The sequence below is a fragment of the Monodelphis domestica genome, chromosome 1 (genome assembly GCF_027887165.1).
Source record: "Monodelphis domestica isolate mMonDom1 chromosome 1, mMonDom1.pri, whole genome shotgun sequence".
NCBI classification, from domain to species: domain Eukaryota; kingdom Metazoa; phylum Chordata; class Mammalia; order Didelphimorphia; family Didelphidae; genus Monodelphis; species Monodelphis domestica.
Window position 1 is genome coordinate 463,215,351 of NC_077227.1, and position 22,903 is coordinate 463,238,253.

Here is a 22,903-nt window from a genome sequence, read left to right on the forward strand (position 1 = left end):
CTCCAGGTCCGATTTTCTGTCCATTGAGTCACCTAGCTGCCCCCAGAATTCTTTTTTACTTCCTGTAGCACCTCCTTTCCCATTCTGTTCAAGCACCTCCCAAGTGAGGATTTTCATTCTTCTCTTATCCCAAATTACTATGTATTTATATAATATACGTATATATAAAAAACACATCCATGCTGCCCCCTCTGATACAAAGTAGATTCCTTGAAGACAAGGCTTCTTATGTTTTTGCCTCAGTACCTGGCATATAGTCAGTGCTGCTTCATGAGTACTTGTTTGAGTGATTGCTCTGTTCCATTTCTTTATCCAGTTTTGGTAAGCTCTGAAAATTATTCATGTTTTATAGATGCTGCTGCTGCTGCTAATAGTTGATGTTTTGTATGAGAGAGAACAAACAATGTAGTTAGTATAAAGATCAGTGGACTCGGATCCAGACTTTGACATTTACTAGTCGGGTAAGCAGGGCAAAGTATTTAACCTCAGTTGCCCCACTTTCCTTGTCTATAAAATGGGGGTGATAATACTTGTACTCCCTACCCGTACCAGCTTGTGGGAGCAGGGCTCATTCAATAAGTTCTTGCTGTCATTGTTAGTGCTGAAGGTTTTCATCCATAGTGCTTTCCTGGCAACAGTTGGGTGGTTGGGGGTGCAAGTATATTATCCCTATTTTGTGGATAAGGAAATGCCAGGCTCTGAGATTCAAAGAGCTGGCCAAGGTCACAGAGATGGTTCTTGTCAGAGTCACAGCTTGAGCCTGGTACTCCTATGACTTGGCAGTCCACTGTTCTTCTCATCACACTGTGCTGTATTTATTTGGATTTCCTGCTCATCCTTCCAGTCTTTTCTTTAGTGAATTAACTAACATGTGTTCTTCCTCTCCATCCTCTCTTGTGTGATTGTTTGTTTTTACTTCCCTGCTAGTCCCCCTTTGACTCAGTTCTTCTTGGAGTGTGGAGGACTGGTGCGTACTGACAAGAAACCAGCCCTGTGCAAAAGTTATCAGAAGCTAGTCTCGGAGGTCTGGCACAAGAAGAGGTGAGTGTGTTTCTAATTCAGAGAGATGAATAGACAGAAGGTGGCTCCTCAAGGTATGATCCTAGAGTGAAATAGAGTCAAGATTTTTTCTTTTGAAACCACTGTTTCAAGGCTAAGACTTGGCTCTACTGTAGCCCCAGAGGTGGGTAGAATTTGGTTGTTTTCCATTTTCCTTGCATTAAGTCATTCCCTCAAATACCTTCATGGTGGGACAGAAACAGCTCTGTAAAATGGAGCTATCTGTCTTCCAAAGAAAAATCGAAGATTTGAGTTAGCTAACTAAAAGCCCTGAAACTTTAAAGTTTGAGAACTCTTTTGAACTCTTCAGTAATTTGGAAAGAGCTACAGTGTCAGAGAAACTTGGATTCACTTACTGCTTATCACTCTTACAAGACGTATGGCTATGGGCAAGTCACTGAACCCCTCAGTCCCCTAGGCAGGCCTTTAAGGTGATGATCTATGTAGTTTGAGGGACTTTGGCATTAACTCATGGATAGATTGGGCGGGGGGAAGCCTCATTGGAACTTTCACAAGGAAACCCCTGTGTGTTCTACTCCCTCACCTTAGAGAGGCAGTGTGCTATAGTAGTTGCAGTAGTGGCCTTTGAGTTCAGAAAACCTATTTCCAGATTCTGCCATCCACACTTAATACCTCTGTGACCATGGGCAATTCTATACACCTCAGTTTGCTCATTTCCAAAGTGGGGACAATCCCTGTATGTGAAGCACTTTGCCAATCTTAAGGCACTATAGAAATGACAGCTGTTATCAGTTATAATAAATGTATTCTTCATCATCATCATCATTAATTGTTCAGTCACTATATTCAAATGAGAGGGGATTTGAGAATGTTATGTATATCTCTAAAAGGCCTCTGGCTTCATTAGACATGTTAAGGTGTCTTAAAGGATCAAGTAAATAGCTTAGAGGAGAGGTATTCTATTCACCTTTCTTTGTAGCTCTACAGAGCTCAAACGAGGGACATGGGATATTCATAAATCCCTGATTGTCAGGACCTGGATGGAACCTTAGAAATCAACTAGTCCAAACCTCCCTCATTTTGCAGAGGAAGTGAGGACCAGGGGTTAGACAGTTGGCCTAAGGTTACCCCAATATGATTTGGGCCAGTATTTTTAAAAAATGACTCTTTACAGAAATGTCTATAGAACTAATTTGGTATGGAACTTCAGGCTCAATGTAGATTGAATTTCTAGACATGAGGCCTAAAGCAGAGCTGCCTTTCCAAGAAAAGTCAAAGGTCTAAATAGTTCAGAACAGGATGCTTGTCCTGTGAACTCAGAGCCCTTAAATCACAGACAGGAAGTCTTCTGTAATTGAAAAAATTAGCCTAAATGTTGGCCTTCTTTTGACTTTTACTGCCACCAACAGAGCCTGGTAAGAAAACATTGTTTAGGTTGTTCTTTCAACTCCAACTATATTTCCGCATGCAAACTTTTGTGTCTCCTAGCCCTGTCTTATTCTGAATAATTGAATTGCCTGGCAGCAGGGAATGGTAGGAGAGGATGAGAAGTATATCTTGTTTTTCCACAGGCCAAGCTATGTGGTGCCCACCAGTCTGTCCCACGGAATCAAGTTGGTCAATCCTATGTTCCGAGGTTATGCACAGCAGGTAAGTCATCTGTGGAGCCTAGTGAAAGGCCTAAGATGCATGATTAGTCCCAAGGAATTAAACCAGATTGAGGATTAAGAAATAGGTTATAAATAGCACTAAGTGGTTGAGTTCTGAACCAAACCCCCAAAGTAGTTTTTCCTTTTTAAAATACAGAACTAGTTTGAACCAAAACGAACTCTATATAATTTGTTAAAGCATTGAAACCAAATAAACACTTATTAGGTGTTTATTATGTGCTAGGCATACAGTAAGTAAGCTAAAGCAAGTAGGTAGCACAATAGATAGCATGCTGGCCCTGGAGTTAGGAGGACCTGAGTTCAAATTCAGCCTCAGACATTTACTGGCTGTGTGATGCTGAGCAAGTCACTTAACCCTGTTAACCTCAGTTCCCTATCAGTAAAATGAGCTGGAGAAGGAAATGACAAACTATCCCATTATCTTTGCCAAGAAGACCCCAAATGGAATCACATAGGATAAGACGTGAGTAAAATGACTAAATAATAATGTGCTAGACATGTAAGATAAATGAAGAGTAGATGGAAGGTAATCTTGGAATGGAGACTAAAAGCAGCTTGAGGAGGATAGAAATAGATTATTCTTCTTTAGATGTTTAGTAGAATTCACTTATAAATCTATCTAGTCCTGGTTTTTTATGTTAACAGATCTCATTTATGGATTTTGTTCAATTTCTTTTTCTAAGAATGTTAAGTATTCTACTTCCTATTCTGTTAACCTGGGCAATTTATATTTTTGTAGATATTGAACCACTTAATTTATAGTCAGTTTTATTCACATAAAATTTGACAAAGTAGCTCCTAATAATTGCTTTATTTTCCTTTTCATTGGTTGTCCATTCACTCTTCATTTCTCCTAAAGTAATTTTGTTTTCTTTTTTTTTAAAATAAAATCTAACCCTAACCCTAAATTCATTTGTTCTTTGACCCACTCTTCTTTAAAATTGCATCATTTAGTTTCTAATTAGTTTTTAATCTATGATTCTACAAATGTTTATTCAATGTAATTTTTATTGCATTATGGTCCAAGAAAGATGTACTTAAAGTTTCCACCTTTCTACATTTGTTTGTGAAGTTTTTATTCCCTCATACATAGTCAGTTTTTGTGAAGCTACCATGTACAGTGGTACTGTTCTTTTCTATAGGTTTTCTATTCCCATTTAATATTTAATATGCCCCAGAAGACTATCATATCTAACTTTTCTAAAATTCTATTTATCTCCTTTCTTGTTCATTTTATGGTTAGATTTGACTAGGTTTCAAGTAAATTGAGGTCACCTACTATAGTTTTACTGTCTATTTCCTTCTGTAACACATTTAACTTTTTAAGAATTTGGATGCTCTGCCATTTGGTGCATATATGTTCAATATTAACATTAATTTGTTGTCTATGGTACTCTTTGGTACAATTTTGTTTCCCTGGATGTCTCTTTTAATTGGGTCTGTTTCTGTATCTGAGAGTATTATTGAGTCTTGTCTTTTTCACTTTAACTGAAGCATAGTAAATTCTTCTCTTGTTCCTTGTCTGAACTCTTTAGTTTTCTGTTTCAAGTGTATCTTGTAAGCAACATATGGTTGTATTCTACTCCATTCTGCTAAACTCTTCTTTTATGAGTGAGTTCACCTCATTCACATTCACATTTATGATTGCTAACTTTTATTTCCCTCCATCCTCTTCTCTTCATTTTTGTCTTTTTACCTTGTCCCCTCCTCAGAAGTCTCTTCTGTTTCTGACCATTGCCCCTGTTAATTTGCCCTCCCTATTTTCACCTCCTCTTTTTCTTAGTCCCTTCTTCTACTTCTCTATTGAGTAAGATGAATTTCTGTGCCCAGCTCTTCATGTGTGTGTCCTTGAACCAACCCAGATTAGAATGATGTTGAAGAATTTCCCACTACCCCTCCTCATGATCCCTTTCATTGACAAAACTCTTCCATGTTTGCCTCTCTAATGTAAGATATTTTTCTCCATTCATCCTTTCCCTATCCTTTCTCTGAATCCATCTTTCTTTCTCAACTTTCTGTTCTTATGAGATCATCCTGACATAATAGACTCACAACCATGTCCTCTAAGTAACTTCCTTTTAACTGCCTTCATAATGTTCTTAAGGATTGTGTGTATCATTTCCCCATATAGGAATATAAACAGTTTAAGCTTGTTAAAATCCCTCATAATTTTTCACCCATATTTTCCTTTTTATGCTTTTTTTCTTGAGACTCCTATTAAAATTTTTTTTTCTATTCAGTTCTGCTTTTTTTTCATCAGGAATACTTGAAAGTCTTAATAAATTTCTATTTTTTTCCTTTAAAAGATTTTACTCAGTTTTTCCTTGTGAAAGTTATTCTTGGTTATAAAAAACTCTCCTCCACTCCTATATAGTTGTAACTGCTAAATCTTGTGTGATCTTTAGTGTGGCTTATTGTTATCTGAGGGATTTCTTTCTGGCAGCTTGTAGTATTTTCTTTTTCACCTAGTTACTCTGGATTTTGGCTATAATATTCCTGGGAGTTTTCATTTCAGTTTTCTTTCAAGAGGCAACTGGTATATTCTTTCAATTTCTACTTTGCTTTCTGGCTCAAAGACATCTGGGTAGTTTTCCTTTATTCCTTGAAATATCATGTCTAGACTCTTGACTTTGAACTTCATGTTAAAGTTGGACTTTGCTCATCTCTGGGGATGTCTGGCCTGAGCTTCAGTCATTTATGCTTTGTTGCTTTGCTACTAGATCCTGGAGGTCTTTAGGTTTTTCAGTGTTTCTAAGGTCTATATTCAAGGAGGGGTCTGGTCACTGATCTTCACTTCACCCTGTTGTTCTAAGTTACTCAAAATGAACTGGAGAAGGAAATGGAAACCATTCTAATCTTTGCCAAGAAAACCCCAAATGGAGTCATAAAGAGTCAGACACTATTGTAAAATGACTGAATGGCAACAAACTAGGAGGTATAGATGAGGAGAAACCATTTCAGGCATGGGGAATAACTATTGAAAGTGCCTAGTGGGGGGCAGCTGGGTAGCTCAATGCACTGTGAGCCAGGCCCAGAAATGGGAGAGCCTTGACTAAAATCTGACCTCAGACACTTCCTAGCTAAGTGACCCTGGACAAGTCACTTGACCTCCTTTGCCTACCCTTACTGCTCTTCTGCCTTAGAACCAATAAACAGTATTGATTCTAATGTGGAAGGTAAGGGTTAAAAAAAGTGCCTAGTCTTGGAAATGAGTGTTATGTTCAAGAAAAAGGAAGGAGAGCAGCCAGTGTCACTGGATCACAGAGAATTTTGGGGATAAGGACATGAAGCCTAGGGAGGTAGGGGTATGGATAAGTTATATGAAGAATTATCCATGCCAAATAGAGAATTTTCTGTGTGATTCTGGAATGATAGGGAACCTCTGGAGTTTATTGAGTTAGTGTGTGTATTGGGGGAGGGGGGATTGCATGGTTAGACTTGCACTTTAGGAAGATCGCTTTGATAGTCAAGTGAATGATGGAATGCAGCATGGAGACACTTGCATATGTAGACCCACCACCAAGCTATTGCAGTAGGTATAAGATAACAAGAGTCTAGACCAGATGGGGTGGCAGTGTCAGAGGAGAAAAGGGGGAATATTCAAGGTATGTTATCAAGAAAAGAGCAGCAGGTCCAGGGAATGGATTGGATAAGGAGGACTGAGAGAGGATGAGGAATTAGAGGATAAAATCTAGGTTGTGAGCCCACATGACAGGAGAATGGTGTTGCTCTTGACAATAATAGGTAAATTTGGAAGAAAAATGAGAGGGAGAAGATAATGAGTTCATTTTGGGGCATGTGGAATTTTAAGATGTCTATGAGACCATGCAGTTCGAGATATCCAATAGGCAATTAGAGATGTGAGTTTGGAGAACAGAAGAGAGGTTAGGACTGAATAAGTAGATTTAAGAATGTTTAATATATTTATGATCATTTAATCCATGGAAACTGAGGAGATCACCAAGCAAAAGAGTATAGAGTATAGAGCCATGGTGGTGAACCTATGGCACGTGTGCTAGGGGGGGGGACACTCAGAGCTATCACCCTAGCACTGAGTTGGCCAGGGTTCATTATTCGAAAGCCAGAGGGATGTGGGGCGGGTCTGCTCCCACACACACACCTGAGGAGACATTTCTCACATCATCCACCCCTCTAAAAAGTTCACCATCACTGGTATTGAGGAAGAAGAAGAGAGGGATCAAGACAGGGCCATAGTTAGTAGATGTGATCTCTAGCAAAAGAGACCAAAAAAAGATCTGATGGGCTGGAGAACCAGGAGAGAGTCTCATCAACAAACCTAGAGAGGAGAGAATATGAGGAGGAGAGAGTGATAGTAGTGTCAAAGTTTGAAGAGGGGTCAAGAAGAATTGAGAATGCAAAAAGGCCAATAGATTTAGCAATTAGGAGCTCACTGATGACTTTGGACAGAACTGTTTTAGTTGAATGATGAGGTCAGAAGCCAGAATGTATGGGGTTGAGAAGAAAGAAAATCTGGTAGAATTCTCAAGTTTAGCCTCTGAAGTCTGATTGGGGAGTAGAAGTTATTGGAGGTTTGAAGGAGGGATGAAAAGGTTTGGGAAAATCACTGTGGTCCTGTGGGATGAAGAGTCAGTCAAGAAGTGCATGCTTAGAATGAGGGTTGAGGGGAGTGCCCTCAACATAAATTTGTAGTAGATCCAGTTTGTACAGTTTTGTGAATTTCTCCAGCTTTGTTTGGCTACATATGAATAGAAGTGATGGTCTGGGTGTGGGAGTAATCCAGGCCTGAGGCTTAGTAGGGCAAGATCTTCTATAGGATAAGGGGGCAAAGAACTTTAGAGAGTAGGACAACATGGAAGTGAAACTGGTTTACTAAGAGGTCAGGATGAAGAAGGGAGGAGAGTGTGGGTAGGGCAGGGGCAATGACTTTGGAAAGAACTATAGGATTGAGGTTATAGTGAGAAATGAAGTTTCAGCAAAGGAAACTGAGAAGAAGCAGTCAGACAAGTGTCATGAAAGAGTGAGAGAAGAATCTGGGGGAGAGGTTTGGTCATCAGCCTCACATGCTCACAGTGAGGTAAAGAAGGATTGAACTGAAACAAGACCATTGGATTTAGTAATTAAGAGCTCCTTGGTAACTTGGAGAGGAGATGAGGTTAGAAGCCAGGCAATGAGGGGTTGAGAAGTGAGTAAGAGGAGAGGTCAGCAATAAACATAAACAACTTGCACACTGCTTGACTCCAGTGCAAGGGGGACAGTGGTGACCAGAACAGCAAAATGGTCTTCAAACCCCGAGTTCTTCATGCCCCAAAGTGAAGTTGGGCCCAATTGAACTGTACCTGTTTATGCTCAGTGATCTTCATCTCCCTTCCTTAGGAAGCTCTTTGCACCCTGCCCCCCAATTATTTGGTTTTAGTTTCACTTTTTAATTTTGGAGGAAATGTAGAAAAGGTCTCCCTGCTAAGCATATATGTACTATTAAATAAATACTTGAATGAATTTACATTACTGTATTAAAACATTTCAGGACTCTGGTAATTTGTGGGGAATCATGGAAGAGCATTCATAGTAGTTCAGACACATTCATATATAGCTTATCACTGTCTCTAAGCTGGAGACAAGTCCTAAGCCAGGTCTCTAAATCACCTTTCTTTGTAGCCTATGTATTACACACCTCTTCCCATCCTTAACTTTAGTCAAGTGAGTTAAAAACATGATTCTTGGTAACAGTAGGTTTCCTCAAAAAGAAAATAAACGCAGGCCTAGTTTTTCTCCCTATAATTGTTGTTTCACTTAGGAATTTTGAATGATTGAGGATTCTGGTTAGCAGTTGTCCTCTGAGCTGGTCTGTTCATAACTTGTTTCTTTGGGATGCCAGGTTGGCAGTAGCTGTTGTATGCCCCCTTGGCAGTCAGGAACTCTGAAGAGGCAAAGTGGCTTTTAACAGTTCTCCACATGAGCCCTTGCAGCATCTCAGGGAATCCCAGGAAAACCCTAGTGTGTTTACTGTTGTTCTTGGTTGGCAGGACACCCAGGAGTTCCTACGTTGTTTGATGGACCAGCTCCATGAAGAGCTCAAGGAGCCAGTGGCAGCTGATGTGAGGGACTCTGACTCCAGTGACTCAGAAGAGAAGCGGGAGGGCGACCGGAGCCCTTCAGAGGATGAATTCCTCTCCTGTGACTCCAGCAGTGATAGGGGTGAGGGGGATGGGCAGGGCAGGGGGGTAGGCATGGGCAACACCCTGGCAGAGACTGAGTTGCTGATCCAGGATGAAGCGGGCAGGGGGATTTCAGAGAAGGAGAGGATGAAGGACAGAAAATTCTCCTGGGGCCACCAGCGAACTAGCTCTGAGCAAGTTGATGAGGACGCAGATGTTGATACCAGCATGACCGCCATCGATGATCGCCCCACCGAAGCCCTCCCCTCTCCACGTTCCACCAGCCCATGTAGGACACCAGGTACAGATACACCGCTCAGAGCTCCTCTGTTTCTGACAGGGATGGTGCAGAGGGAAGAGAACCTCAGTTGGAAAGGTGAAACTCCGTATGTCTGTGGCATCCACCATCCCAAGAGGCATTGCTTCTCCCACTGTGGTAGTGGGAAAGGCAAACAATGATATAGAGTTGATGTGGTAGCACTTAATTTGGGGGGAGAGGGGGATTGGAGCCACTGTTTCATTCTCCTTACAGTTCGAGAGTGTGGTCTTCTGTCTCAGGTACCCCATGTCAACTGATGGACCTGTGAGCAGGACAGTCCTGCCTCTGAAATCACTGAGGGAGCCCTTTGGCTCCACAGCTTGGCCTCTTTCTCTCCCTAGAGCCAGATAATGATGCATATATGCGCTGCTCCTCCCGCCCTTGCAGCCCTGTCCACCAGGAGACACACTCCAAACTGTCGAGCAGCCCGCCTCGCTCTAGCCCTGTGAGAGTGGGACCGTCCTATGTACTCAAGAAAGGTACTAGTTGTTGCAGGAGGAAATGGAAACTGAGGAACTGAGGGGTTGTCTGTAATGTTGTCTGTAGTGTTGTCTGTAGTGTAATTACTGGAAATAGGAGCACTCATCAAGAACAAGATATGAAATGTGTACAGATTCATTACATAATAGCTTATCAAGATTGGGAGAATAATTAACATATTCTTAGATAGTATACAGTGTCAACAGGACATCTAGCCTGTCCTCTTTGACAATAAGCAGAACCCACATTTGAAGGCTTATTAATTCCTCTGTCAACTTCCCTTGTCCAGACTTCACCCAATTCCTTTGTTCTCCCCCGTTTTCCAGTGCTCTTCTTCTCTGTTGCTCTTTTAAGGCTTCTTCTGGTCTTTGGTTGCCCTTGAGGTAGTGAGTCCTGAGCTATTATGTATTCACTAGGATGTGTGGCACACCATTCTTTTCAAGCACAAGAGTCCTCCTTAGGCTTTATTTTCTTGCTCTCTGAAGGAAGAGGGTCAGAATTATCCCCATTTTACAACCAGGAAACTGATGACCAGGAAAGTTCAGCAGAATTGATATGTCCCAAGGCACGTGATCAGTCCCTGATGGGAACCAAGACTTGAATCCAGATGTCCATCCTGATTCCCAAGCCTGGCCTTTTTCTGCTCTCCCTTACCTACATAAATACCTTCTGGACAGGGATCATCTGTGCAGATCTGTTGAACAACAGATGGTGGGTTGTTCTTCTCTAGCCCAGGTGCTGGCTGCTGGGAAGAAGAAAAAGGAACTTCGGTACCGCAGTGTCATCTCAGACATCTTTGACGGCTCCATACTAAGCCTGGTGCAGTGCCTCACCTGTGACAGAGTACGTCAGCCTTAAGCATTTGTGCCTATGAAGTAGCTGCCAATGATAAAGTTATAAGATAGCCTGGCCTGTTCCTAGGACACCTCACCTTGAGACATAATCATTTCTACCCTTAGTTCTGATGAAAGATACTGTCTCAAGTACTTTTCCCCCTTATCTGAGGCAGACTAATTTTTTCATACTTATTCAACTTCCCTCAAATAGCATTTAAGTTACAAAGAAGTAGCAGGCAAGAAAAACAGAGCTTGGGTTCCATGTCTCTAGAAGCAAGAGATTACCAGATCTACATCCAAATGACTCATCCAAAGAATTTTTGTGTTTAGAATAAAAGGTGTGGTGATGTTTGCCCCAAAGAACTCTGTGCCTGGAGACCCTCTCACTCCAGCTCCTAAGGCTCCTTGAAATCTTATTCTTCAAACTTTAGACAACCAGAGTTTAATTATAGAAGGCTTTCTTGTTTCAGGCAGGAATAGAAGTGATTTCAGAACAAAAACTTCCCAACTGTGTTAAGTTGGTACTTTTCCTGCTGTTTCTTGGCCTGGAATCCACACAACAATCACTACTCAGGCCAGCAGAGAGGGCCAGATAACAGCAGAAACCAACTCACTCCATCTGCCCTTGGCAGGTATCCACCACTGTAGAGACATTTCAAGACCTGTCGCTACCCATCCCAGGGAAGGAGGACCTGGCCAAGCTGCACTCGGCCATCTACCAAAGTGTGCCAGCTAAGCCAGGGGCATGTGGGGATAGCTACACTTCCCAGGGGTGGATCGCCTTCATCATGGAGTATATTCGACGGTATATTCTTTTGTTTGCCCCGTGGAGCAAATTAGAGTTCTTGTCATCCCTTCTTCTTTCTTCCTACCCGTCTTGATTGTAAAGATCATTGCTGGTTTCAGATCCTTAACCTAACTCCCAAGACCTACTCCTCATACATACATACATACATACATACATACCTCCTGCCACATACATACACCACTAGTTCCAGGAGTCGTGCTGATAGGTAAGGGGTCACGGATTCTTTTACCTTCCTTAGGTTTGTGGTATCTTGCATCCCCAGCTGGTTTTGGGGTCCGGTTGTCACCTTGGAAGACTGTCTTGCTGCTTTTTTTGCTGCTGATGAGTTGAAGGGTGAGTTGAGCTATAGCTCTAAAGGGAGGGAATCCTCCTCACCTGGAGCATCAGCCAGTATTCTGTTTCTAGAACTATCAGAGCAATATATTGTCACTGATGCTTTGACAAAAGAATAGCAGTAAATAAGCTGTTCTTCTTTACTCCTTATCTTAACATGGGGGGTGGGAGGGTGGAGGTTTGGAGTGTACATACGGAGGCTTTCTTTGTCCAACCTGCATTTGCCATGGAGTTGGGTCTCACTGCAGACATGGGTTTTATCAGGTAAAACAAGGATTTTAAAGATTCAGCTCCCTAACTTTTGTACTCTGTTTCCTCAGTTCTTTTATTTTTTTTTTCTCCCCAGGGGACAATATGTATAGCTGTGAAAGATGTAAAAAGTAAGTCTGTGTTGTTGTTTTTCCTTAGAAACTTCTCCCTAGCCTCCTTCTTTCCCCTTCCTTATCTGTTTCCATTGGCTCCTTTCTTTTGGGGTAAAGGAAGAGTCCAGCTAGGTCTCATTTATACAGCAAGTGCATCTGTCATCCTCAGTGCTTCCCTCACATGGAGCCTTGGTGATTTGTGTCTTTCTTAGATTACGAAATGGAGTGAAATATTGTAAAGTTCTTCGATTGCCTGAGGTGAGTAGAGGAAAAGTCCTGCTCTTCCCTTTGGCTCTGCTCCTGTGAAATTTGTTTCCCTCAAGCCAGCAAGGTTACAAATGCTAAAAGGAAGCTCACTGAAAGGGAGAAACTGTAACTGGGAAGAAAGAAGTGGCTTAAGACCCTGAAAAGGGACATCAGTATCTTAAGGGAGGAAGAAACTTCTTTACAAATAACGGAAGTTTTTTTACCGTGTGTTCATATGATCCGTTTGCTTTGCTTGTGGTTCATGATTCTGCTGAAAGCACACTGGAAGGAATTGCAAAACACATCTGTGTCTGAAAGTACTTTTGCCAGGATGCTGTACTTCTCTAAAGCAACATAGTAGGTAGTGGGATATTGTAGCAGCCTTCAAAAGATTTGGCAATTTAGCAATAGACACTCCATACTATGGCTGCAATCCTATGATAGCATCTAATTACTTTCTTTAAAAAATGACCAAGTGGAATTCTACCCTTACTGGTCATTTGATTCTTTAAAAGAAAGGAAGTAATTCAACTGGAGTCTATTTTTGATTTCATAAAGTAACTGTTCTTGTGGGAAGTTTTGTTCTAACTTCAATCCTGGAAACAAAAAACTACTTTGGATCCTAAACCATATAATTCAATAGATTCTAGTCATTTTGTGAATACTTATATTTGTCCTCCAGGGCCTCTGTTTAAATGAATGGAGGAAATGTAAGGAATCCTGATTCTGAAGCTTTGTTGAGGAAATATCAAAAACTTGCAAAGAACATCTGGCTGGCTTCTGGAAATACCATTTTTTTTTCTCCTTTAGATTCTGTGCATTCACTTGAAACGTTTTCGGCATGAAGTGATGTACTCATTCAAAATCAATAGCCACGTCTCCTTCCCCTTGGAAGGTCTTGATCTACAGCCCTTCCTTGCCAAGGAATGTGTCTCCCAGATCACCACCTATGACCTCTTGTCTGTCATCTGCCATCATGGCACAGCAGGCAGTAAGTCGGCCCATGTTCCAGGGTTTGGGGCTGAGAATGACACCAGAGGGACCAGCTTCTTACATCATCTCTCATCAAGGGTTATCTTGTCCCATCTTAGAATAATGGGCCCATTTATTATAAACAGTCATGCCAGCCTGCTTTTGAACTTCTCTTCCCTGCTGCTGTCATTTCTTCTAGATCTTCCTCTGCAACCTGTGTATCTCCATGAGCCTTTTCTTTTACCATAGGTGGGCACTACATTGCCTATTGTCAGAATGTAATAAATGGCCAGTGGTATGAGTTTGATGATCAATACGTCACTGAGGTCCATGAGACAGTGGTCCAGAATGCAGAGGCTTATGTCCTCTTCTATAGGTAAGATGTTTCTAGAGAGACATTTGGGGGGAATATACTTTTTTTTTTTTAATCTACTCCATGAATCCATATGATTAGGGAAGTGTAGGACTGGTCTGGAGTCCTGCCTGCTGTACCCTTGACTGTGGGCTTGGCACCAGTGGAAGAGGGTGTTTTTTGATTCTTTGGCTGCATGATTTCTAGATGTATTGACCCCTTGGTGCATGGAGACAGAATCTCTTAGAGAGCATTTGATGGGGGGTTAGCTAGGTAGTACAGTGAATAGAACACCAGCCCTGGAGTCAGGAGGACCTGGGTTCAAATCTGGCCTTGGACACTTACTGGCTGTGTGACCCTGGGCAAGACCCCAATTTGCCTAGCCCTTGTCCATCTGTCTTAGAGTTATTACTAAGACAGAAAATAAGGATTTTAAAAAGGAAAATAAAGGAAAATTACTCCCACAATTCAGTGTACATCTTTGTGGAAGTGGCCTTATTGCTTCTAGCTAGTTGTGTTTTTGCTTCCAATTTGTCAGGAAGAGCAGCGAGGAGGCAGTGATGGAGCGCCAGCATGTGGTTTCCCTGGCTACCACAAAGGAGCCCAGCTTGCTACAGTTCTACATCTCCCGCGAGTGGCTCAATAAGTTCAACACATTTGCTGAACCAGGGCCCATTACAAATCATACCTTCCTCTGCGCTCATGGAGGTAAGGGCAGGCAGAGTAGAGCACTATCTAAGAATTTGTTTGACTAGCAAACCAAGTCCTGGGTCCAACCTCAATGAGGCTCCAGACCTCTCACTTCCTCTCCTTATTTGTGGTAGGAATCCCACCCAATAAATACCATTACATCGATGATCTTGTGGTGATCCTGCCCCAGAATGTATGGGAATATCTCTACAACAGGTAAGATCCTTGGCCATAACAGGGTTTCTCTGTGATTCTTTAGGGAGGGGCCAATAACCATTTCCTGAGCTTCCTGTGGTCCATGCTGTGCCGCCACATGGGTTAGGGAAGGAGAACAAGGAGAACGGTTTAGAGTTGAGCCTGTTTCAGTCTTTGCATTTGCTTCCCAGGCTCCTGGCTTATAGCTGGTGCTTTAGAAATGTTTCCTGCTCTATCAGTGAAGCCCAACAGCTGAAAGCTTCACAAGAATAATAGAAATAAATATATATACACACCAGTCAATGCTCCAGCATGGTGATCTTCCTTCTCTGTTCTCTGATCAGAAACTGGTAAAGGGAAGTGAATCCCAGGACATAAGATGTTTTCTAATGTAGCACTAACCCTCCCCTTTGTGCCAGTTGGGAAATGGTAGCCTAGGAGATAAATCTCCTCTAGTATACTTGACTACAGGAGATTTTCTGTATTTAGTTGCAGGGCAAGAACACTTATTTTGTAGTGTCCTGCCTAGTTTCCAGAAGCTCTGGCATTTCCAGAGCATGGTGGTTTAAATACTTATGAACTTGTAATTAGGGAAAATCCCAAGAAGCCCACCCTTCTCTTCAGAAAGCTCCGGTTGATCCTTTTGAACATTGTGGTTAATTCAGCCTGCCATCGGAGCTCTGAAGTGGGACCTGAGGACCTGCCTCTGTGGTCTCAATTCCAGGAGTATCTTGAGCACCTCTTTCAGTGGAGGATTTGTTGCTACTGTTTATACTCTGCATGAAGCCTGCAGAGCCACTCAGGACCCCTTGTTGCAGATCTATTCAACATCTCTCTTCTTCTGGCTGTATAGATTTGGTGGTGGCCCTGCTGTGAATCATCTCTATGTATGCTCAGCCTGCCAGGTCGAGATAGAAGCCCTGGCCAAACGAAGGCGGATTGAGATTGACACCTTCATTAAGGTGTATAGGGGGCAGAGACAACTGGGGGGGTCCCCTTCTAGCTTTTAGAGGTCCCTATGTGAAGTTTTTCTGACACTGCTTTCTGCTTAGAAATGTCTGCCTAGCTGCCCAAAAAACATTGACCCAATTAAAGCTGTAAAGAAATAATATCTATGGTGGGAGAAAGGCAACTAAGATCTTCAGGTCTCTAGTGTCCAAATCACTATTAGATGCATGGATTATAGGTGTGTCATTGGGATGGTTGGGGGGGGGGTGTATCAGAAAAATGAGTTTAATTTGGGGTTTTTTAACCCTTATCTTATGTCTTAAAATTAATACTGAGTATTGGTTCTAAGGCAGAAGAGCAGTAAGGGCTAGATGATGGAGATTGTGTCTTTCCCAGAGTCAAACAGCTAGGAAGTGTCTGAGGTCAAATTTGAACCCAGGACCTCCATCTCTGGGCCTGGCTTTCAATCCACCTAGCTGCCCTAAATTAGTTTTTTTTTTTGGTTGAGAAAAGGCCAGCATCATGGAATTGAAAGGCTAAATAAACTCCTATGTCTTCTTGGTAGCTGAATAAAGCATTTCAAGCAGAGGAATCCCCCAGTGTCATCTATTGCATCAGTATGCAGTGGTTCCGAGAATGGGAGGCCTTTGTTAAGGGGAAAGACAATGGTGAGTATCATCTGAACGCTGGAACTCAGTCCCTCAGGAAGAAATCTTGGAGTGGGGCTTAGGGATACATGGGAGGCCCTTTTGGATGATGGGGCTCCTTCTTGGAGATAGATGTAAGCTTATCAGCAAGGGGCTCAGGGTCTTTGATAGAATTCATTGGGAGTTTTTTGGGATCTCTTTGAGATGTTTGGGAGTACTTCCCTTTGTGGGACTTCTGCTCTTTTAGTTAGCACCTGGGGCATGAGAAACAAGAGAAAATGTGGGTATATCTTTTCCTCATTGATCTTATTTACTGAAACAGCAAGAGATCTACAAAACTTAGTTCTGGGAACCTTAATGCAGTGCCTCTGGCAGCCTCTGGCCACGAGATGTTGCTCTAACCCCCAGAGTTGTTGTGGGTTTGTTTCCCCCTGTGCTCAGTCCCTTCCCGTAATATTTACTTTCTCACTTTGGGGTGGTAGGAGGCAGGGTATCCCTCTTGGCATAAATGCCAGCAATTATGCTGAAGATTTCACCTGAAGCCCTGATCTCTGATTTTGTGCCTTCTGAAAGTTCACTTTATTTTCTCAGGCAGGTCCAGGGAGCTGGCTTTTTCATCTATTGTATGGAAACTGTTCCCTCCCCTTGATCATTTTAATTTTAATTGAATGTTGAGAATGTTGGCTTACCTATCCACTGAGCACTTGAAGGGTCATGAGGTCCTTCTGTTACTCTGGGGAATTAGATAGAACAGTCAGATAGAAGGGAAAAAGCCCCAGAGCCAATTTCCTTTCTGTTCCAGAGCCCCCTGGACCCATTGACAACAGCAAGATAGCACTGATCAAAGGAGGTGGTCACATCCAGGTGAAGCAGGGTATGTTCCCACCCCCCTCCCTGGCCCCTCTGAGCCTAATTTTGACTCTTACTGTCAAAGCTGCTGTGGTTGCTGCTGTGGAACGTCACATCCCTTTGGGGCCTAGTAAATAGCTTTAAATAATGCTTCCTGTGTGTGGTGACTTCTTCCCTCTTCCCCTTCAGTGTATGCATCTCTTCCTATTGATTTAGAGAAGGGTGGGTGAATGTTGATTTTTCTGAGGGATCAACTGTTCTCTCTGCTCAGGCTCTCAGCTCTGGGCATGCTCTCTGGCCCCATGCCCAGAAGTGCTTTCCTTCCTCCCCTCCACCTCCTGGCTTCCTTCAAGTGCCAGCTTAAACTCCACCTGCTATGGGAAGCCTTTCCCAGTCCTCTTGATGTTAGTACCTTCCTTTAAAGTCCACTATTTCTTCCTTAACCTGTGCATAGCTTGTCCATACATAGTTGTTTCCTCTTTGGCTCCTTCATTAGGCTGTGAGGGCAATTATCTGCTGATGCTATGGACTTAGCTACCTATTTCTGACTAAGAATTAGAAATGTGTTTCCTCCAGGCCCGCCCTTCCTTCCTTTTGAGAGACAACCTGACTTAGGGAGAAGAGTGAGGGCTTCAAGCTCAGAAGAAGCTAAGCTCAAATTCCCCTTCTGATACATAGTAGCTTTGTAACATTGGGCAACTTACTTTGCCTCAATTTCCTCATCTAGAAAGTGGGAATAATAACTATTTTAGTACCTACCACACTGGGGGCATATACTTTGTGAGGCTCATGAGATGACCTTCGAATATTGCATAAATGTCAGGTATTTTTGTTATTCTGTAGTGATGAGGCCTGAGGGAAGGTGGGTTAGCCATCCTTTACCTGTTCATTGCATTTGTCTTAATTTCTCAGAAGAAACCAGTGGCCACCCACATGGCAGCCTGATAGGCATCTCGGGGGAAGGTGAAGGGGTTCCACCGCAGGGAAGGGGCCTCCTGTATCTCAGACACTTGCTAGTTCTACCATTCTTACATATGTCAACTTTGTGGGTGCTTCAAAGGCCCCATCAAGGTGAATAACTGCCCTTTGTCTTTGGTGTTCCCTGTTCCCCACCAGTTCTGCACATGATGACACAAACCATCATCTGGTGGGGCAACTTCCCTTGTTCTCACCCAGGAAAGCATGTAAGAGAGCTGTGTCTGCGGGTGTGAGGAACACGCAGGCCCATCGTTTGTACACCTCACTTTGCAGGAGCTGATTATGGACAGATTTCAGAGGAGACCTGGACTTATCTGAACACCCTGTATGGAGGCGGTCCTGAGATTGCAATCCGACAGAGCATTGCCCAGTTGCAGGAACCAGAGAACCTGCATGGAGAACAGAAGATTGAGGCAGAGACCCGGGCTGTGTGATCTTCATGGGCCGACTTGTAAGTCACCTTGGGTTAGGCCCCATCCCTCTCCACCAAGCTGCCTTCAAAAAATACCTTTGGCACCTGCTCAGTTAGAAATGGGTATTTTTGTAGCTAAAATTCCACAGAATCCCAGATGCCACTGTCCAAGGTGTAAGCCCTTTGTAAAGGCAAAGAGAGAACCTTCCTGAAAGGCATAATGCACTGCCCACCTAGCACATACCCGCTTTTCACCTTCGCTTGGTTCTATAAGGTGATCAGAGTCTTTTTATAGGTCCCACAAGATTGACTGTTGCCAGTGGACGAGTCTTTGCACCTGAGAAGAAAGAGGCCAAGTGCTTTGGAAATGAAACGTATCAAGAGGCAAAACTATTTTGGTTCACAGTGAGCAGTGCTGCAACTAGGAAATATATTAACTTGCAGGCTTGTTAAGGCTATCAAGACTGTAACATTCTTTTTGGCTTGTGTTCTGGTGGCACACAGGTTAATGGTAGTTAGTGCCCCTGAACCTTTCTCTTAGGCTAGCTCCTCCAGCACTAGTGACCGCTAGGGTTTGGCTTCTGTGACCAGGTCTGGGCTTCCCGGGCCCAGCCTTGCAGTCTGCTTGTCTGCCACGTTCTCAGGGGATGAAGGTAGGGGACTGTCGTACATTTGGATCAGCATCCTCATGGACTCTCAGTATGGACCAGAAGAGTAATGGGAAACTAAACGTAGACCAGAATGTGTTACCTTGCACCCTCCTCCTCTTTCCCCACCCCTCAGACCTTTAGCAGAATCTCTGGCCAGATGAATTAGAAACGTCTCTTGACCTGCAGAAGAGAAATGCCAGGCCATCCTTCAGTACTTTCCCAGCTAACAGACATTTCAGACACAAGGAACTCTTCTGTCCACTTGAGGGGGGACTGAGGAGTCCAAAGCATTCTTTAGATACCAGTTGCTTGAAGGTCCCCATTTGGTACTAATCCACATGCTCTAGAGTTGCAAATAAGAAAGATGAAAAAGGGTCTGGGCTGTGGCAGATTCTGGAAGCAGCCATCTACCCGACCACCACTGAGCATGGATGCATTTGTACTTGCAGAGCAGCTGCAGGGAGGGGTTAGTGAGGTTTGGTATCAGAAAAAAAGAGATCCTTCCTGGTTGGCTCATCTGTTGCTTAATGCAAATCCTCTTAAATGGTAGGATGACAGAGCAGAGCTCTCCATCCCTCCTCCTTGCTCTCAGTTACTTATTAGCTGTGTAGCCTTGGTAGGGAGATGGGCCAGACCGCTCTGGCCTGGTTCTGAAACTTAGTGCTGCCCATCCCCCTGCTCCCTCAGATAAACCCAACCCAACCCATTGTGGTGTCCCATTAGGCACGGCTTGTGCTTTACACTGCAGACAACACCTCAGTCCCTGTAGGAAGGGACAGGTGATTGGCCCAGGGGAGAAAGAAAAGCAAGATGCAGAGGGGGGTTGGCAGACTGAAGAGAACATTAGCCAGAATTCTAGCAGCTCTGCTGCTCAGAGAACGTAAACCTTTGCACCACGTGTTGGGTTTTTTTGTTATGTTGTTTCCCCGGATCCTGTTCTTTTTCCAGTGAGGCAGCATCATGCATGTCGATCAAAGAACCAGCCACTGTTGGACCTTGTTGCCATTTGATGCCGTCTCTCGTGAACTGCTTTGGCGAGCAGCCAACCTCCTGCAGAGCCTCTCGGCCCGCATGTTCTCATACTGTTGGTGTTGTATAGATTCTGATGTACAGATTGTAATAACATTTCTGTGTTCAGATTTGTGCTCAGTGTCATAATAAATCCATGTGCATTCATCATGTGGTGGGCGTGCCTTTTGTGTGTTTACAGATCACTATCAGGAGAATTAGAGGCAAGGGAGCCTAGCCATTACCATGACAAATAATTTGTAAAAAAACTTCTATACCACAGCAGGATGCCATCGAGACAAAATGAGATTATTGCTGCTACCTTTAAAAATGTCATCATCTTGTGTAAAACAGTTTTGTTTGCTCCATGGACTTTTTTTCCCATATTCCTAAAAAGGCCACATGAGCAATCCTCTCCCCGCCCCTCCCCATAATAGAAATTGAACCCAGTGTGATGAAGAAAGCATTAAATACCTAACAATTCCCTATTTGGCCAAAAGTCGTATTGCTACCACAATCAGAGGGTAAGGGGTAAAATTAGGGTTGTTGACTGAATATATTATACTAGTGGTTGCCATGGATTAAATTCAATCCCAATAAAATACTCAAGTCAGTTTGGGATTTTTATGGTGTTTTAATTACAATAGTAGGAAGAAATTAAGAAGAAAAGAGAGAGAGAGGAAAGGGCATAAGACTGCTCTGGCAAGCCAGATAGGAATTCAGAGGCCTAAGCCAAGGGGCCTTCTCAATCTAGCTTGGCTTCCAGCCACGAGGCTTCCTCTGAGATGAGGGGCCTCCTAGGAGGATAGTGCTTTAGGAGGTAAAGGAAAAGAGGAATCAGCCTAAACTACTCACACCAAGTATGCTAAGAACGTCTCCAGGAGCTCCTAACACTGAAGGACCCCAATGTCCGAGAGAGAGAGAGAGAGAGAGAGAGAGAGAGAGAGAGAGAGAGAGAGAGAGAGAGAGAGAGAGAGAGAGAGAGAGAGCGAGCAGTGAGAGGAAGTGACACAAAATATATAGACAGTTCTTTACATCACTTCCTGCATCTCACACGCACCAATGGTAACTTATGCTTGACTTAGGACAGCCCAGGGGGTCTGTCAGTTGTTTTCTATTTGTTACTTGATAGCACATGTCGGTCATAGGTCATCCTCCTCAACACTTAATCCTTAAATAGGGGTGTATACATTCCTGGTTGCTAGAATTCTAAAACTAAGCAAAATGGAGAAAATCTAAAATTCACAAGAGTGAGCCAGAAGAGAGTTGGAAGAGCATCTCAGGATTTAAAATGGCCGCTGGTGGAGGAGGGCAATCTCACTGTTTGATGAAAGGATCCCTGGAGACAGAAAGTAGAACCGATTTCTCAGGCAGTCTGGTTTCACCTTCACTTCCCTCCCGTGTATTCCTCAGCAAAGGAGAAACATTGGGTTCTGGTTTTTAGTACTCCAGAACTTCAAGGGCAAGCTTTTCTCTTCCAGTTACATTTAAGCAGTGCTAGTGTTAACCTTTTCCTCCAACCATGTCCCTTCTAGCTCTAGATCTGTGAGGATGGGTATAACTAAATTTCAGTCTGGAGTAAAAGTTATATAGAACAGATGAGTAATTTAAAAAAATTGTTATGGAGCAAGTTAAAGATTCCAATTCCCTGGGTAAGAAAGATAATGACCGGGGCAGCTAAGGGGTTCAGTGGATGGATAGCTAGGCCTAGAGATGGGAGGTCCTGGGTTCAAATGTGGCCTCAGACACTTCCAAGTTGTGTGATTGTGGGAAAGTCACTTAATTCTATTTGCCTAGCCTTTACACTCTTCTGCCTTGGAACCAATACACAATATAGATTCTAATACAGAAGGTAAGGGTTTTTAAAAAAATTAAAATAGTGGTAAGAAAGATAAGTGCCTTTCCATTGTGAAGATTAAATTTAACTTTCCTGATTATAGCAATGAAATTAATTAACTCTCCCCTGATTGTGAAGATTAAAATTGTAATCCTCGACTATTTTTGGAACACCCTACTTAAAAGTTGAGTAGGGAGATCTGCCCATTTTTAGATCTAATCACCAAAAGTATTAAGTGGGAGGTCTGTTACCCATGTGTGCGATAGTGGGTGACGAAATAGAATCAACTGCCTTCTGGGCAGTCCTAGAGCAGAGTGTCAACTGTGATTAGTAGATGTAAAATTAGGAGAAGACACAGGAAATGATGCAAGAGAAAATGTCTTTAAAAAGGAGTGACAACTTCCTGAAGGAGTTCAATTCTTCATACTTTTGAGTTGAGGCTGGTGAAGAGGGATAGAAGGATCTGCTGCCTTGACCTGACACCCTGTTCCTTTAGATGGACACGTGGTGAAAAGCTGATTCTTAACTGCTGGATATTCAGAAGACTAATCTCAGGAGAGACCTATCCTCTTGAGAGAGATTCCCTGCATTCTCAGGGCCCTGGCTACAAAAGCTGAGGTCCCTCCAGTTAAGAACTAACTCTCCCTGCCCAGGGACCAGGAGTAAATTACTTAGTGTTTAGGCTAGATATCTTACTTATCCTCTCTGATTTCTTACTTCACTCTTTCTACATTTTGTAAATAAATTGTAAATAAAATCTCTTTGGAATTAAAATTCCTGGTGACCACACTCTTAAATAATCAAGCCCAACCCTTTTAAAATTAACCCCATTTCCCCCTTACACCATTCATCATAAACTATTGGTCCTGGATCAATGACCCTAAGTAGTTTTGTTGTTGAGAAGCCCTTTATAGATAATAGCAGTCCTGGGTTAGAGTTAATAACCTTACAGTCTTTCAACACATATTTATTAAGCACTTTACTATCTATCATCTTCTGAGCCCTGTGCTAAGCGACATGAATACAGGAAGCAAAAGACAGTCCTGACCTAATGGCGGGAGACACAAACAAGCTCTGTGCTGCCGACTAAATAGGAAATAATGAACAGAGGTAAAGCAATGGAATTTAGAGGGGTTGGAAGAGACTTCTGTAAA

The 22,903-nt window shown here is 42.9% G+C and overlaps 1 protein-coding gene across 3 annotated transcripts in view; it reads left to right on the forward strand.

The window, feature by feature from the left end:
- Nucleotides 1-20,080, forward strand: part of USP20 (ubiquitin specific peptidase 20) — a 48,173-nt gene extending 28,093 nt beyond the window's left edge. For 2 of the 3 annotated variants that reach the window (XM_007475138.3, XM_007475140.3), the window contains 18 exons: nt 928-1,041; nt 2,592-2,670; nt 8,696-9,128; nt 9,488-9,625; nt 10,357-10,469; nt 11,095-11,267; nt 11,509-11,603; nt 11,950-11,983; nt 12,178-12,223; nt 13,022-13,202; nt 13,433-13,559; nt 14,074-14,243; nt 14,360-14,441; nt 15,274-15,382; nt 15,934-16,036; nt 16,818-16,889; nt 18,116-18,293; nt 18,550-20,080. In XM_007475138.3, the coding sequence (XP_007475200.1) occupies nt 928-1,041; nt 2,592-2,670; nt 8,696-9,128; nt 9,488-9,625; nt 10,357-10,469; nt 11,095-11,267; nt 11,509-11,603; nt 11,950-11,983; nt 12,178-12,223; nt 13,022-13,202; nt 13,433-13,559; nt 14,074-14,243; nt 14,360-14,441; nt 15,274-15,382; nt 15,934-16,036; nt 16,818-16,889; nt 18,116-18,276 (2,230 nt within the window). In that variant the 3' untranslated portion in view covers nt 18,277-18,293; nt 18,550-20,080. The remainder of the gene's footprint in view (nt 1-927; nt 1,042-2,591; nt 2,671-8,695; nt 9,129-9,487; nt 9,626-10,356; nt 10,470-11,094; nt 11,268-11,508; nt 11,604-11,949; nt 11,984-12,177; nt 12,224-13,021; nt 13,203-13,432; nt 13,560-14,073; nt 14,244-14,359; nt 14,442-15,273; nt 15,383-15,933; nt 16,037-16,817; nt 16,890-18,115; nt 18,294-18,549) is intronic. The other variant, XM_056812533.1, reaches the window with a different exon arrangement.
- The last annotated feature ends 2,823 nt before the right edge of the window (nt 20,081-22,903 follow it).